The sequence below is a fragment of the Miscanthus floridulus genome, chromosome 10 (assembly GCF_019320115.1).
Source record: "Miscanthus floridulus cultivar M001 chromosome 10, ASM1932011v1, whole genome shotgun sequence".
Taxonomy (NCBI): domain Eukaryota; kingdom Viridiplantae; phylum Streptophyta; class Magnoliopsida; order Poales; family Poaceae; genus Miscanthus; species Miscanthus floridulus.
The window spans coordinates 114,301,424-114,318,589 of NC_089589.1; the positions used below are offsets into that span (position 1 = coordinate 114,301,424).

Below are 17,166 nucleotides of genomic sequence, written 5' to 3' on the forward strand. Positions count from 1 at the left end.
AACATGTGATCATCTTTGTATATGAAACAAGTTTAAACTAACCAAGTTATAATAATTAGAAACATTTATCATGAATCAAATTAGTGTTTATTTGCGAAAGATCAATGTTTACTGTGTTGCTTTTAATTATAAAACTATCTGCATACATATTAACCAAATTAACATTTAATCATAAACGTATAAATATGTAGAAAGATAAATGTCGAAAACTAACACGTAGATTATATTGACAAGAGCGTATCACACAAATTCTGAGCTAAAACGAACAAACGATGAAGGATTGTTTTTGACGGAATTAGCTTTAGATATCGGGTTATCAAGGAGAGCAGAGGATTCGAAGAAAAGTATAACATACTGTGCTTGGACATATCAGTTGTTCCTTTGGCCGGTCACGTGCTTGCAGGGAAGTGCTATTTGCTTAGCTGATAGCCGGTTTGGCCTTTGATTGCTGCTGGTGATGGCAAACAGGACAGCTCGCAGAACAGGCAGGAGGCAGCTGCTTGCTTTGCATGAACATGGCTGAAGACGAACGAACAGGCACAGATGACAGCATGGTCGCCTCAGACGATGAGAAGAGCCAGCGGTGAGAGCTTCGCCTGGTCGTGCCCCTCCATCAGCGGTCCCGCGGCAGCCGGCAGGGCCTCTAGACGTTCTGCACGTATTCACGATCTTCATGGCCCTGGTCCGCTGGGCACCAATGGGCAGTGTCGGGCACAACAGCTCCAGTTGATGAACTTGTAGATGACGCCAGACAAACAATTGAGAGGATGAGTAGCTTCATACCATGGTTCGAGGCTCGCGGCAGTAGTCAGCTGTAGACGGCGTTGACAGATTCATCACCTCGATTCGAACCTCGACAGCGGTGTAGCGAACGTCGATGAAGTAGCTGGTGGTGCCAGCGGCGGTGGCGGCGTGTCTTCATAGACAGAGAGCTCCAGCGATGAGTAGAAGAACGATGACGTACAGCTCGATGGGGGCGGCAACGGGCAGCACGGCGGCGGCGACGAGAGAAGGAGGAGAAAAATCAAATTTACTACATGAGGGATTTTCCAAACTAGAGCGGTAGTTTTGGTGTGCTTTACCCAAGGGGTTAGTATAGATTTATAGGAAGAAAAAAACTCCCCACATCTACATCAACTAGCAATATGGTACTAATTGATGTTGCACCCTCAACATTTACTAATGGGTCTAAATAATCATTAAAGCTCATTAGTAAATAAATGCATGGACCTTTTATGATTTATTAGGATTATTGCACATGGGCTTTGAGGGTTGGAAAAAAATGAGAGATTTATTATTTTCGAAATTAATTAATTTCGTGGATAAAATAATTCTAGAAAAGTCCACAATTGATATTTAAGCCACGAAAAATACTCCGAGACCTCCGAAAATTTGGGGAAAATTCTCAGAGACACTTTGGAATATGATGGACCCAAATAAAGTATTTGGAGCTCATAAAAATATTGTTGGAAACTTGGAACATAAAGATTAAGGCATTGTTCGGCAGGACTGAAAAATAAACCAAAATATTGTTCCGGCTGGTTTATTGTGAGAGAAAAATACTGTTCTGACTGAAGGACACTGTTCATGTGAACAATGCCCACGTGAGTGGGCTGGCTAGCCACCAGCCAACCGAACACTCCCTAAGGTGAAGGAAGTAGGAATTAAATTCCAGAAACAAGCTGAAAAATTCTTAGAGATAGATATTCGTCTCCTAAACGTATAAAAAACACACATTTTGCACATAGAAACACGAGGTGCGACTGACATGAATGCAACAAACACGTTTCTACCTTATGATAAATTTTAAATTAATGAAAATTTTTATTTTCCTATGTTTTCATACGCACAAAAATTCCAAATTAAATCTTTTTAACCCTATTTCTAAAGTTGCAAAATTTAGGATGTTACTGCAGGGGTTATGTAGGCGTCCAGCGAGACTGAAGCAGCGCGTGACAGCTCACGTCGCCGCAGACTTGCAGCCATGCTCGCTGCACCAACGCGAACGTTGGCCCCCCAGTCTTTTTTACTGTGGAGGAGGCGTGTCCAGTACTACGTGTACCCGTGTGCGGTGTGTCCGTGCAGGAGTATCGAGCATCTCTGATACTGAAACATCACTGCAAAGCGGCGATTGGAGGCTTTTTCTGTGCGTGTGGCTGCGCGGAAGGTAGTGGACAGAGAGTGACAGAATGATCGCCGGATTGGAGGCCGTACCTTGAGTTGTTGGGGCCCAAGTGCTTCGGAGAAACTGGATCAACTAGCCGCCGTGCCGGCCTGAAAGCGGCGATGGACATCCACTGCAATTCGGAGCCCTGCGGGCAAAGCGACTGGGCTCCCAGACTCCCGGTACATTGCCCAAGAAAATAGAGAATTGACGCCTGCTGAACTTTACGGGAGTGCTCGGCCTAGCTGTGATTGAAAGAGCAAGATGCAAACAAGCATCCGGACTGTCGACCATCAAATTAGGTGATGCTAACACAAAATTCTTCCATCGAAAAGTCAATACGAGAAGAAGGAAAAATTATATCCAGAGGCTAAGGAACGGCCAGCGTTGGGCAATAAACCATGATGACAAAGCTCGCGCGATACAAGAACGTTTTTCAGACTTCATGAACTTGAGGTGCCGTTCTCCGAGGTGGAAATAAAACATGCCGAGCACTCTAGCTGAACGGACACACCGCACACTGGTACACGTAGTACTGGACACGCCTCCTCCACAGTAAAAAAGACTGGGGGCCAACGTTCGCGTTGGTGCAGCGAGCATGGCTGCAAGTCTGCGGCGACGTGAGCTGTCACGCGCTGCTACAGTCTCGCTCGACGCCTACCTATCCCCTGGTCTGCAGAGTGCAGAGCCTCCGTGCGAGGCCGTATCGTATGGTAGATTATTTAGTGCTGGTTAGTTTAGTGTAAGAAAAAAATACTCTGACTAAAAATTTACGATCGTTAACGAACAGGCCTAACCTATCCCCCTGTGCTGCTACAGTCTCGCTCGACACCTACCTATCCCCCTGCTCTGCTACGGTGTCTTCTAGGCTTGTTTATTTAATTCTCTCTATCGTCCATCAGCAGGAAGGAAGGCATCCGTTAGCGTCACCTCTACCATGAGCAGTCTAGATGCCATACCGAGGCCTCCGGCCATGCCTACCTAGCTTTGCCTCACCATTCTCCAGGGCGCGGTGGTGCCGTGTCTAGATCGGTGGTGCGGCAGACCCTGTCACGTTATCGGTCAGCGTCTCAATTGTCGCTACGTCATCCCTCTCGTCGCGCCACCATGTATAGCGCGGCACAGGCGTTTCGCTGCGTCAGAGAAATAGGCACCGCCAAAAGTATTAATTTTAGAAAAAAAATCAACAGTGTTAGATTTAAAATTAGTTTACAAAAGTGTTAAAAATAAAAAAATATCTCGGTGGTGGACGGGAGAAAAAGGTGGCTGTGCTCATCCTTTGAATTTTATGAGTTTTGGGTATAGATTCCTTTCGAAAAATCTAACGTCGCTGTGGCAATTATCAAAAAAAAAAGAGAGAGAAAATTCCCTGTGGCCGTGGTTGTCCGTGAGTAATTAATTAAGCAAACAGCTTGACAGGTAGTACTAGTACACCGGCCACGCGCGTGTGCCCCACTTGGATAGTTGGGTCACTTGTTCTCCGTGCTAGCTCGTCTCTCTCTTTGCTTCGTCGAGTGGATGAGGATTCAGATACAGGAAGAAGAGCACGCAGCCGCGGTCCTCTCCACACAAGTCCACTGCCGCAGGAATTTTAACCAAACGCCTTAATCTAGGTGGTTCTTTTACATTGTCCGATAAATTAAACATTAACTGAGGTGGTCGCTGGGCCGGCTGCCCTACCATGAATAACCGAGGCGAGCAGCCGACCCCACCACCTTGGAATCTATTTTGAAAACGTCTTGTAAAAGATTTTGTGCAGGAGTGATTGATGATATATATGATTGAGCCCTAATCCTGTCTGCGTGCACAGCTTGATGCTCTGTAGCTAGCTTAGCTAGCTCGGTTTCTCCAGTACTGTCTGCGATCGGCCGGCGAGCGCTGCCTTGCCATCAATTTGCTTCCTCCACAGTACCGCCGTACTGGCCGAAGCATGTTCGGTTGGCTGGTTCATATCGTTACTGGTTCGTGAAGAAGTACTGCTGGCTGGTTTGTGTGAGAGAAAAATACTATTCCGATTGAAAATTTACGATCATTTACGATAAGCCACGTCCAAACAGATTCGAAGAAGGGGCGAGCGGGACGCCGGAGGGTCTCTCATATCTGATCCCATTCGGGCCTGTTCCCCGGTGCATGCCCTGTGTTAATTTGGTCATCCATGCGATGCGAGTGGCTGCAAGCTAGTCTCTAATATAAGAACTTCAAAAGGAATCTTAACATTTTCTCCGTGGAACTCGGTTTTATATACAATACGTTCCTCAACCATGCATGCATGCGCAAACATTAAACTATGCTGCAGACTCATTCCGTAGGCATATATCTATGCACATGGATCGGCGGAGTTGTATACACAACAAAGTATAGAAATGATGACGACAAGGAACAAGCGATATCCTAAATAATTAATAATAAAGGACTGACTGAATTGGTGTGTGCTAGCTAAATTTAGAAACAAGATACGTATATATAATGTACAAGATAAAGGACTCACCGGCTGGGCAGGGCACCGGAGGATTTGCACGTCGTCCGAGGGATCGATCGGAGGGGACGGAGGAAGCACACCAGGGGCATGCAGGAAACCCGGAGTAAAGACGGCGAAGACGACGATAACGCAGGCGGCCGAACCTGCACGTCCTTAAATCGAGGCGCAGAGAAACGCGTTGCGGCACCTACGATAACGCAGGCGGCCGAACCTGCACGTCCTTAAATCGAGGCGCAGAGAAACGCGTTGCGGCACTTACTCCGTCCTAGCTTTGAACCTGGACACGACGTCGTGGACGGAGGGAGTACTCATATTATTGGGTCAACGTTCAATGGCTATGGGCGGTCCGCGTATAGAGGCCGGGGGGCCTACGAGGCTCGAGGCTACGACGACGAGACGAGAGGCAAATGAACGGTGTAGCTAGCTAGTGCAGACGTTTCCATTCATGCATGACGCATGTGCAGTCATAGTCGCACCTCCTGGCTCGACGTGCAAGTTGCCAGGCAGTTCAACTGTTCAAGCACATGTATGCGTCGATCTTGAATGGAGAAGGTAAGTGTCAGCGCGTGTTCATTTCAACCCAAAATCCCAAAAAGTGCTACAGTATCTGTCACATCGAATGTTTACGGTTTATGTATAGAGCATTAAATGTAGACGAAAAAAACTAATTGCATAGTTTGGTAGAAAATTGCGAGACGAACGTTTTGAGCCTAATTAGTCCATATTTGAATATTAATTGCCAAATAAAAACGAATATGCTACAGTAGCCCCAAATTCCAAATTCCTGGAACTAAACACGCGCTCAATAGGAGTTTGACGATAGTTTTATGGACGTTAAATTTGTAATATAGGCTTTGTTTAGTTCTAAAAAATTTTCACAAAAAGTGCTACAGTAGCCATCTTATCGAATCTTGTGATAGATGCATGGAGTATTAAATGTAGACGAAAAAAAACTAATTGCACAGTTTGGTTGGAAATCACGAGACGAACGTTTTGAGCCTAATTAGTCCATAATTGAACACTAATTGCCAAATAAAAACAAAAGTGCTACAGTAACCAAATTCTTAAATTTTGCGGAACTAAACAATGCCATAGTGTAAACAAAGAGAGATGATAAAAATTTTGGAAAATAAAATTAATTTCATGGGAATAAAACTTGTTTGCATAGATTCTAACACATGAGAGTCTTCTAAGAACAGGATTATGAAACCCCACCGAGCCTATCCTAACATGAGGACCGGATGAGTAGTTGGTCTTTTCCCTTTTTTTCTTCAAAAAAGGAATTCATATATATAGTTTTTTTAAAAGACCGTCAATAAAGTGTCTCAACAATAACTCGTACAAAATTACAACTTGACACAACAGAATTTTTTTTAACATTTTTTTAAATTATTTTTAAATCTGATACTGTTTTTTCTTCAAAACTAACATTTTTTGCCAGGCCTATTCTCATGGCGCGGCAAAATCACGTTGGCCCCATTCGCGTGCCTTTAAACCTGGCTTGATTTGCTTATTTTTTCATCCGAAACAGTGTTTTTCTCTCACAAATTCCTCCAGCTTTCCTCCAAACCATCCAGATTCCTCCAAAATTCAGACAAGCGAACAGGCCTGTTGCCTCGCCATGTACGGGGCGCAGGAGGAGCGATGACGTGGCAACGATGGTGCCGCTGGTCGTCGGGCGCTGCGCTAACGCGTCATGTAATGGCGCGGCACTGACCGCCGGCAGGTTGGTCTGGTGGCTTATTTTTATGGTGCCCGATAGGACATGACAGAGCGGGGCGCTTTGTTTATCGGTGGAGAGAATTATTTATTTGGCACTGAAACAAACCAGTGTTTCGTATTTGGCACTCGAAAATTTGAACTTTCTTATCTGGCAACAAGTTGAAATTTCCTTTCGTAAATGGCACTGCCGTCCATTTAGGGCAGTAACGGTGTCAAGTGACCGGCAAAAAGACATAAATACCCTTGTTTGTAGCAGAAACCCATGGTGCCAAATAGGGAAGTTCAAGTATTTTCGTATGGTGCCAAATAGGGAAGTTCAAGTATTTTCGTATGGTGCCAAATAGGGAAGTTCAAGTATTTTCGTATGGTGCCAAATAGGGAAGTTCAAGTATTTTCGTATGGACGATATTGGCCTCAACTACTTCCCTCATCCTAGTCACTGACGTGTAGGCCCCACGCGTGCTCATCGTCAACTGCAGCCACCAGCAGTTTCCGTACGTGTGTACCCATCAACTAATTAGCGGATTGAGATGCTGCAGGCGAACCCTGGGGTGCTACGCCGTCGTGGTGAGCACCGAGAACATCACGCTCAACTAGTACTTCGGCAACGACCGCTTCATGCTGCTGTCCAACTGCATCTTCCGCATGGGTGGCGTCGCCGCGCTACTGTCCAACCGCCGCGCCGACGCCGGGCGCCCCAAGTACTGGCTACTGCACACGGTGCGCACCCACAAAGGCGCCGCGGACGAGTGCTACGGCTACGTATACCAGCGCGAGGACGGCACAGGCCGCGTCGGTGTGTCACTGGCGCGCGAGCTCATGGCCGTTGCCGGGGACGCGCTCAAGACGAACATCACCACCCTGGGCCCGCTGGTGCTCCCGCTGTCGGAGCAGCTCAAGTTCCTCAGGTCCCTCGTGCTCCGTCGCGTCCTCCGCTCCCGCAGCGTCCGTACGTACATCCCGGACTTGCCGACGACTAGGAACAACAGGCTCCCCAGCAGCTGAGGCACCTGCACGCTCGACTGCCATGGCCGAGAAGGCAGCAGCGTGACGGCCTGCTGTTCCTAGTCGTCGGCAAGTCCGGGATGTACGTACGGACGCTGCGGGAGCGGAGGACGCGACGGAGCACGAGGGACCTGAGGAACTTGAGCTGCTCCGACAGCGGGAGCACCAGCGGGCCCAGGGTGGTGATGTTCGTCTTGAGCGTGTCCCCGGCGATGGCCATGAGCTCGCGCGCCAGCGACACGCCGACGCGGCCTGTGTCGTCCTCGCGCTGGTACACACAGCCGTAGCACTCGTCCGCGGCGCCTTTGTGGGTGCGCACCGTGTGCAGCAGCCGGTACTTGGGGCGCCCGGCGTCGGCGCGGCGGTTGGACAGTAGCGCGGCGGCGCCACCCATGCGGAAGATGCAGTTGGACAGCAGCATGAAGCGGTCGTTGCCGAAGTACTAGTTGAGCGTGATGTTCTCGGTGCTCACCACGACGGCGTAGCACCCCAGGGTTCGCCTGCAGCATCTCAATCCGCTAATTAGTTGATGGGTACACACGTACGGAAACTGCTGGTGGCTGCAGTTGACGATGAGCACGCGTGGGGCCTACACGTCAGTGACTAGGATGAGGGAAGTAGTTGAGGCCAATATCGTTCATACGAAAATACTTAAACTTCCCTATTTGGCACCATACGAAAATACTTAAACTTCCCTATTTGGCACCATACGAAAATACTTGAACTTCCCTATTTGGCACCATGGGTTTCTGCTGCAAACAAGGGTATTTATGTCTTTTTGCCGGTCACTTGACACCGTTACTGTCCTAAATGGACGGCAGTGCCATTTACGAAAGGAAATTTCAACTTGTTGCCAGATAAGAAAGTTCAAATTTTCGAGTGCCAAATACAAAACACTGGTTTATTTCAGTGTCAAATAAATAATTCTCTCTTATCGGCGGTCACGGCGACGCGAACTCTGATGACGGCTGTTCCGGCTCCATGCGGTTCCGGCTCCGGCGCCGTAGCAGAGCTTGTTGTGCTATCAGTAGCACAAGAAAGATCCTTGAGTACAGCAGCTTAGATCTTGTTTAGTTGGCTAAATATTGGAAATTTGGCTATCGTAACACTTTTGTTTTTATTTGATAATTAGTATTCAATCAAGGACTAATTAGGTTTAAAACATTTATCTCGCAATTTCCAACCAAACTGTGCAATTAATTTTTTTCGTCTACATTTAATGCTCCGTGTAAGTATCGTAAAATTTGATGTAATAACTACTGTAGCACTTTTTGAAAATTTGGTTGGGAACGTTTCCATTCATGCATGACGCATGTGCAGTCATAGTCGCACCTCTGGCTCGACGTGCAAGTTGCCAGGCAGTTCAACTGTTCAAGCACATGTACGCGTCGATCTTGAATGGAGAAGGTAAGTCTCAATAGGAGTTTGACGATAGTTTTATGGACGTTAAATTTGTAATATAGTGTAAATAAAGAGAGATGATAAAAGTTTTGAAAAATAAAATTAGTTTCATTGGAATAAAACTTGTTTGCATGGTTTCTAACACACGAGTCTTCTAAGAACAGGCTCTTCTAAGAACAGGCTTATGAAACTCCACCGAAACTGTCCTAATATGAGGACCGGATGAGTAGTTGTTGGTTTTTTTCCTTTTTTTTAAAAAAAAGGAATTCATATATATAGTTTTTCTAGAAAGACACTCAATAGAGTGTCTCAACAATAACTCGTACAAAATTACAACTTGACACGGAAGAATATTTTTTATTTTTAACATTTTTTTAAACTCTTTTTAAATCTAAAATTGTTTTTTTCTTCAAAACTTACAGTTTTGGCCAGGCCTATTCTCATGCCGTGATGAAATTATGTTGCCTCGCCATGTATGAGGGCGCGGGAGGAGCGATGACATGGCAACGATGGTGCCCGTGAACGCTGACGTGGTCGTCGGGCGCTGCGCTAACGCGTCATGTAGAATGGCGCGGCACTGACTGCCGGCAGGTTGGACTGGTGGCTTATTTTTATGGTGCCCGGTAGGACATGACAGGTCGGGGCGCTTTGTTTATGGGCTGTCACGGCGACGAGAACTCTGATGACGGCTGTTCCGGCTCCACGCGGTTCCGGCTCCAGCGCCGTAGCAGCACTTGTTGTTCTACCAGTAGCACAAGAAAGATCCTTGAGTGCAGTAGCTTTAGGCCTTGTTTAATTGGCTAAATTTTGGGAATTTGGCTACTGTGGCATTTTTATTTTTATTTGGCAATTGGTGTTCAATTAAGGACTAAATAGGCTTAAAACGTTCGTCTCGCAATTTCCAATCAAACTGTGTAATTAATTTTTTTCATCTACATTTAATGCTCCATACAAATATCTTAAGATTCGATGTGATGGCTATTGTAGCATTTTTTAGGAATTTGGTAGGGAACGATTCCATTCATGCATGACGCATGTGCAGTCATAGTCGCACCTCCTGGCTCGACGTGCAAGTTGCCAGGCAGTTCAACTGTTCAAGCACATGTATGCGTCGATCTTGAATGGAGAAGGTAAGTCTCAGTACGAGTTTGACGACAGTTTTATGGTCGTTAAATTTGTAATATAGTGTAAACAAAGAGAGATGATAAAAGTTTCGGAAAATAAAATTAGTTTTATGGGAATAAAACTTTTTTGCATGGTTTCTAACACACGAGAGTTTTTCCTATGAAACCCCACCGAGACTGGCCTAATATGAGGACCGGATGAGTTGTTGTTGGTCTTTTTCCTTTTTTTTCTTAAAAAAGGAATTCATATATATAGTTTTTTCTAGAAAGACACTCAATTGGGTGTCTCAACAATAACTCGTACAAAATTATAACTTGATATACAACTATTTTTTTATTTTTAACATTTTTTTAAACTCTTTTTAAGTCTGACACTGTTTTTTTTTCAAAACTTACAGGTTTGGCCAGGCCTATTCTCATGGCACGGCGAAATCATGTTGCCTCGCCATGTATGGGGCGCGGGAGGAGCGATGACATGGCAACGATGGTGCCGCTGAAGGCTGACGTGGTCGTCGGGCGCTGCGCTAACGCGCCATGTAGAATGGCGCGGCACTGACCGCGGCAGGTTGGACTGGTGGCTTATTTTTATGGTGCCCGGTAGGACATGACAGGTTGGGGCACTTTGTTTATCGGCGGTCACGGCGACGCGAACTCTGATGACGGCTGTTCCGGCTCCAGCGCCGAAACAGCACTTGTTGTGCTATCAGTAGCACAAGAAAGATCCTTGAGTGCAGCAGCCTTAGGCCTTATTTAGTTGGCTAAATTTTAGAAATTTGGTTACTGTGACACTTTCGTTTTTATTTGGAAATTAGTGTTCAATCAAGGATTAAATATGCTCAAAACGTTCGTCTCGCAATTTCCAACCAAACTGTGCAATTAGTTTTTTTTCATATACATTTAATACTTTATACAAGTATTGCAAGATTCGATGTGATGGTTATTGTAGCACTTTTTGAGAATTTGATAGGGAACGTTTCCATTCATGCATGACGCATGTGCAGTCATAGTCGCACCTCCTGGCTCGACGTGCAAGTTGCCAGGCAGTTCAACTGTTCAAGCACATGTATGCGTCGATCTTGAATGGAGAAGGTAAGTCTTGGTAAGAGTTTGAAGATAGTTTTATGGACGTTAAATTTGTAATATAGTGTAAATAAAGAAAGATGATAAAAGTTTTAGAAAATAAAATTATTTTTCTGGGAATAAAACTTGTTTGCATGGTTTCTAACACACGAGAGTCTTCTAAGAGCAGGCCTATAAACCTCACTGAGACTTGCCTAATATGAGGACCGGATGAGTAGTTGTTGGTCTTTTTCCTTTTTTTTTCTTCAAAAAAGGAATTCATATATATAGTTTTTCTAGAAAGACACTCAATAGGGTGTCTCAACAATAACTCGTACAAAATTACAACTTGACACAACTATTTTTTTTATTTTTAACATTTTTTTAAATTCTTTTTAAGTCTGACATTGTTTTTTTCTTCAAAACTTACAGTTTTGGCCAGGCCTATTTTCATGGCGCGGCGAAATCACATTGTCTTGCCATGTATGGGGCGCGGGAGGAGCGATGTGGCAACGATGGTGTCGCTGAACGCTGACGTGGTCGTCGGGCGCTGCGCTAACGCGCCATGTAGAATGGCGCGGCACTGACCGCCGGCAGGTTGGACTGGTGGCTTATTTTTATGGTGCCCGGTAGGACATGACAGGTCGGGGCTCTTTGTTTATCGGCGGTCACGGCGACGCGAACTCTGATGACGGCTGTTCCGGCTCCATGCGGTTCTGGCTCCAGCGCCGTAGCAGCGCTTGTTGTGCTATCAGTAGCACAAGAAAGATCCTTGAGTGCAGCAGCTTTAGGTCTTGTTTAGTTGGCTAAATTTTGGAAATTTGGTTACGGTGACAATTTCGTTTTTATTTAGCAATTAGTGTTCAATCAAAGACTAAATAGGCTCAAAACGTTCGTCTCGCAATTTCCAACCAAACTGTGCAATTAGTTTTTTTTCATCTATATTTAATACTCATATAAGTATCGCAAGATTCGATGTGATGGCTACTATAGCATTTTTTGGGAATTTGGTTGGGAGCGTTTCCATTCATGCATGACGCATGTGCAGTCATAGTGGCACCTCCTGGCTCGACGTGCAAGTTGCCAGGCAGTCCAACTGTTCAAGCACATGTATGCGTCGATCTTGAATGGAGAAGGTAAGTCTCAGTAGGAGTTTGACGATAGTTTTATGGACGTTAAATTTCTAATATAGTGTAAATAAAGAGAGATGATAAAAGTTTTAGAAAATAAAATTAGTTTTATAGGAATAAAACTTGTTTGTATGATTTCTAACACATGAGAGTCTTGTAAGAATAGGTCTATGAAACTCCATCAAGACTGGCCTAATATGAGGACGGGACGAGTAGTTGTTGGTTTTTTTCTTTTTTTTCTTCAAAAAAGGAATTCATATATATAGTTTTTCTAGGAAGACACTCAATAGAGTGTTTCTACATTAACTCGTACAAAATTACAACTTGACATGGAAGAATTTTTTTTTATTTTTAACATTTTTTTAAACTCTTTCAAAACTTGACACTGTTGGCTAAATTTTAGAAATTTGGCTACTGTAGCACTTTCGTTTTTATTTGACAATTAGTGTTCAATCAAGGACTAAATAGGCTCTGTTGAGACTTGCGGTCTCAGACAATGTGGAGGAGGTGGAGGCCTCCGCCCCCAAGCGTTGCCCTCGGGCTAAGGTTCGGGAAACAGACACGACAAGCGGGCGTGTAGGGAAATGGCACATAAAACTAGGGTTTCATTAATTCATCCACCAACCTCCCGTACTGTTATAAGTGTTCTCTATTTATAGGGCTCAACTACCACTTTTACAGAGTTTACAATAGTACCCTTCAACTGCTACAGTACATTCTCAGAATATCCCACTACTCGCCTTTCTTCTCGGGGGTAATCTTGTCTTGCCGCCCTCAGGTACTGGGCCTGCGCGATCAGCCGGCCCATCAGGCCTCAGGATTCGGCGTCGGGCCTTTAGGCCTCCGCCATCGGTCTTCGCCCCTGGGGCGCCGAGGCCGTAGACCCCCGACATCCAGTATTGCTGTCCTTCTGCTTGGGTCTCTGCCCCTGCGAGCGGAGGCCGAACCGGCGCGCCCACGCTGTCCACGAGCGCCTTCCTCTGGTTACCTGCACACACACGTAGGTAACGTTGGCACTTGATTAGCCTTGCAGCGGGGCAGCCCCCGCCCCCTCCGCCCGGAGACGCCTACGAGCTAACCGGGCGGAGGCTACGCCAGGGTCACCGGCGGCGTTCTGCAAGCAGTCTGAGAAACCGTCATCTTTCTGGGTCTGGAGGCGTGGTAGGCGGGCCTTTGCTTAGGTAGTTGGTCAGAGACGTCTCTGCGAACTGCTGGCCGCGTAGGTCTCCGCCACTCTCGGAGGCCGTGTTACAACAGTTCCCCCCTTTTGAGACCACGGTCCGCCCGAGCGTGTCGTGAGCTCAAAACGCCCTAAGCAAGGACGTCCGCGGGGGCGAAGACTGCGCGTAGTCATGTCTCTGACCGATCCCCGTAGGTTCCCCCCTGGCCCGCTCTGGCGTGGCCGCTGGTCTTGTCATAGTAGTCGTTAGGATGCAAAACTAGCCGTTGTCCTACGCTGTGGCCGTTTACGCCATATTGCTTTCCGTTGTATACCTTGCGACTTCTTCGGAGATGACCGTTGGGCGGCAGGCGAATTGTCCGGAGATGACCGTTGTACGGCGGTAGCCGAACCGCCCGCCCGCGTCCTATATAAGGGCGGGGTTGGTGGCGGGGTCCCCCCTGCACTGCTCATTCGCTTTCCTTGCCTCTGAGAAATCGCTCTCTGCTCTCTTCGCTTTCGCCTGAGCTGCCTTTGCGCGTTCCGTCTTTTCGCTTGCGTCTTCCGCCTAGGCTATCGCCGCGGTGGCTTTCTTTCCCGCCTCCGCCCATACTCGCCGGCCCGCCTTCTTCGGACCCTATCGCCACCTTCTCGGTGTTAGGGCCGCCGGCTGGAGTGCGCGCTTTGAAGAGTGCATGCTTGCCTCCGCCTCCGCGTTGGAATTTGCAAAGCTAGTGGAGGAGGATTTGGGGAGTGTCTCCGCGTCTGTTGGAGACCTGATCGCTGCGGATTCCAGAGACATGGCGATAAAGTCATGGGATTTCGGCCCCTCCTCCATTACTGAAGAGGCGGTCGCGGAGATGTTGAAGGAATCGTATTTTCCTTCTTCGAGGGTAAAAATCCCTCCGCTCGGCCAGACCATTTCGGAGCCGGAGGAGGGGTATGCGGTGGTGTTTTGGGACTTTTTCACCTGTGGCCTCCACCTTCCTTACGTCACCTTCCTCCGCTGGGTGTTGGAGACGTTCAATATCCAGGTTCACCATCTGACCCCTACGGCCTTCCTTACGCTCAGCAAATTTTGCTGGGCGTGTGTTTCTTATGGTGCCAAGCCGGATGTGGACACCTTCTGCGCGTACTACGAGCTGCAGAAGTAGCCGAAGAAGAAGAAGGAGGTGCGGGAGGGCAAGGAGGTGGAGGTGACCTACCAGTATGGTAGTTGCACCTTTATGTCGAAGAGGAACCAAGGCGTAGACTGCCTGGAGCTTTCTTTTTGCCAGAAGGGCAAGGGGGACTGTGGCTGGCTTGAGCAGTGGTTCTACGTGAAGACCTACGGGGTCCGCGGCACTACCGAGGATGGTGTGGAGGTCGTGGAATATCCATTGACTTCAAGAATGGAGGATATGGCGCCGCATACGTGCGTGGATCCGCTGGAGGAAAAGTCTCCGGCGAGGAAGGCTTGCGACCGGGCTTTTGCGGCTGCGTGCCGCTACTCCGGGGGCCGCGACCTGGTGGAGGAGATTATGGCCTCCAACTACAGGCCCCTGGGCAAGGACAACCCAGCCTTTCGGCTAGAAAAGGTGAAGGTTCCTGTTTTTGGTCCGGAGGCCGGGATTCCTTTCTCCCGCTTTGGCCGGTCTTTAGGGGAGGGGGTGACGGAGGACAGCTTTGTTGCCGACGTTGAGGAGGCCACCGTCGGGTTGGTTGGCAAAATTTCCGAGCGTGAGTACACGTCTCGGAGAGCCGTGGCAGGCACCATGCCGTGGCTCAATCGTGTTTTTGAGGAGCTCGGGATCGTCTACCGGGAGCGCGAGGTTCCCGCCGAGGTCCTAGCTTCAATTGACAAGAAGAAGAAGAAGGCCTTCACGAAGAATGTTACGGCAGAGACGAGTCCAAGAAGAGGAAGGGCGCTGTTGTTGCTCAGGCGTCTGCGAAAAAGAAGAAGAAGACCGGTGGTCTGGTGATCGCGGTGGCCGTGTCTTTGGCCGGTAGTGCTGGCGTTGCCTCTGCCGGCAGTGAAGACATTCAGAGCTCCTCCGTCCCGTCAGTGGACGTGTGGGTCGCGAGCGGCGAGGATCGTGGCTCTCCTGGAGCTCCGGTGCACCCTATGAGTGGCGCTGTGAGCAGTGCTGGGCGTCCGGAGGCCAGCGCTGCTCCGGCGTGCTCCTTGCACGGTGCTGCAAGTGTCGCCATACAGCTGGAGGCTAGCGCCGCCGATCCTATGCCTGACATTTTTGGCAGGCTGTATTCAAGTTCTAAAGATGGCACGGAGGTCGCCTTGCAGCACGCTCCTTCGTTTCCCGTCGTTGTTGCACCTTCCTCCACGCCAGCGGCAGACGTCGGGCAGCCGGAGGCCGTGTTTGCTGAGCAGGCCCCGGTGGCTCAGTCTTCTTCGAGCCCTCCGCCCGCCAGGCCGCTGGCTGAGGAGAGCTAGCCCTTTGGGCCTTCGAAGCATGAAATGGCAGAGACATCTGCCCAGGGGGCTCGGCAGGCGGTCCAGCCTAGGCTTTTTATGAGTAAGTTTGTTTGGCGCATATTTTTGTGTTTACTATCTTCGCCCGGTTTATTTGTTTATGTATTGTACCAAGTGCTAATACCGTCTAATTGTTGCTTTGTAGGTGATGTCATGGCTGGACTCCTTACCCTGGAGGAGCGAGCGGCCGCTGCCAGCGTCAGGTTTGGTCTGAGGCAACCAGGGCTGATGGCGCCGGGTCCGAGTGAGTATAGAGTGTTTTTATCTTACTCGTCTTTTGGCCTGTTGTTATTGCCTATTTCTGATCGACCCTCTGACCTGAGTTGTTGTTGTGTTTTTTTTGCTACGCAGGCTCCTCCGACACTTCTATCTCAGGTTGGGAAGAGTGCTATCTTGGGGTTCTTGGAGACGTCGGAGGTGGTCTCTGGCAGTTGGTGTATTTATTGTGAGATTTGCTTTTCTCACCTTATTGTTTTGTGTTTGTTTGTTTTTCTTTGAACAGATCGCTTCAAACAGCGTCTGAGGGACATGGATTTCTTCCAACTTCTCCGTGTTCATCTAGAACACCAGAGCTTGGTGCGTCTTCGGCGGTTTGCCTTTTTTGGTGTATGTTCGCCTTTAGACTTGTTTTTGTTTCTATTGCTGATCGCCTTGGTCTTCTTCTTTCTGATCGCAGGGGTATCACATGGCCGTTGTTATGGAAGAGCGCTGCACTCGCGAGGTCTCCGACCAAGATACTGTGATTGAAGCGCTCAAGGCGGAGAACGAGCGCCTGGAAGGTGAAAAAGGGGGTTTGGCCAACTCCCTTGCACCTCTCCGCCTTTCTCTGGCGGAGAAGGAACAAGAAAAGGAGGCTTTGAGGGCCGATCTCGCCAAGGCCTAGGATGCGGAAGCTTTGTCCGCCGAGTAGGCCCCTAGGGCGAACAAGTTGGCCGAGGGTCTCCGGTGAGAGCTGGCCTCTGAGAAGGAATCCGCGGCTGCGGTGGGGGAGCAGCTATCTTTGTCGACGAGGCGTTTGGACTCGGTCAAGGGGGTCCTAGCTGCAACCGTTGGCCATTATCGGGCCATCGTCGCCGAGTTCGGAGACGAAACCTCCGCTCCTCCGGAGGAAGACAACGTCCACGCCCTTGCCTCCTGGCTAAAGCGTCACCTTGCGAAGCTCCTCGGTCTGATCAATGGCTGAACGGACTACGGGGCGCTGGCGGGAGTAGCGAATTACGCCAAGCTTTTGGTGCGCGGCGGGTGCACGCATACCGAAAGTATTCTGGAGGGAGCGCTGCCGGGTCCGGAGGAGCTTGGTGAGACTTCTCTTGGTTTGCGAAAAACCTTGAGAAATTTCATTGGGTACTTTTGGGCTCCGTTTGGGAGACCTGCTGCCCGGAAATTGGCGGAGGAAAAGAGGGCGAAGGTATTTTTAGTCTTTGTAGTCGCTATTTTTCTCTCCTTGCTTTTT

General features: G+C 48.3%; 1 protein-coding gene, 1 long non-coding RNA gene and 2 pseudogenes across 3 annotated transcripts; 2 read left to right on the forward strand and 2 right to left on the reverse strand.

Moving 5' to 3' along the window:
* The window catches only part of LOC136489340 (uncharacterized), a 42,147-nt pseudogene extending 37,288 nt beyond the window's left edge, over positions 1 to 4,859 (reverse strand).
* Positions 4,860 to 6,983: 2,124 nt separating this feature from the next.
* Positions 6,984 to 7,370, forward strand: LOC136489341 (3-ketoacyl-CoA synthase 20-like). The gene has a single exon (XM_066486009.1). It carries the CDS (start codon positions 6,984 to 6,986, stop codon positions 7,368 to 7,370), a length of 387 nt encoding a protein of 128 aa, XP_066342106.1.
* A 73-nt stretch (positions 7,371 to 7,443) lies between these two features.
* Positions 7,444 to 7,879, reverse strand: LOC136489343 (3-ketoacyl-CoA synthase 20-like; annotated as a pseudogene).
* An 8,185-nt stretch (positions 7,880 to 16,064) lies between these two features.
* On the forward strand, positions 16,065 to 16,584 carry LOC136487007 (uncharacterized). 2 transcript variants are annotated; one of them, XR_010767109.1, is made up of 3 exons: positions 16,065 to 16,130; positions 16,216 to 16,289; positions 16,390 to 16,584. It is a non-coding gene; the product is annotated as an uncharacterized lncRNA (long non-coding RNA). The 2 variants fall into 2 exon arrangements; XR_010767108.1 differs by having other exon boundaries at positions 16,065 to 16,088.
* The last annotated feature ends 582 nt before the right edge of the window (positions 16,585 to 17,166 follow it).

Excerpts from the sequence above, each read along its gene's own strand:
- LOC136489341 (XM_066486009.1), top strand. The coding sequence starts at position 6,984 with ATGCTGCTGTCCAACTGCATCTTCCGCATGGGTGGCGTCGCCGCGCTA.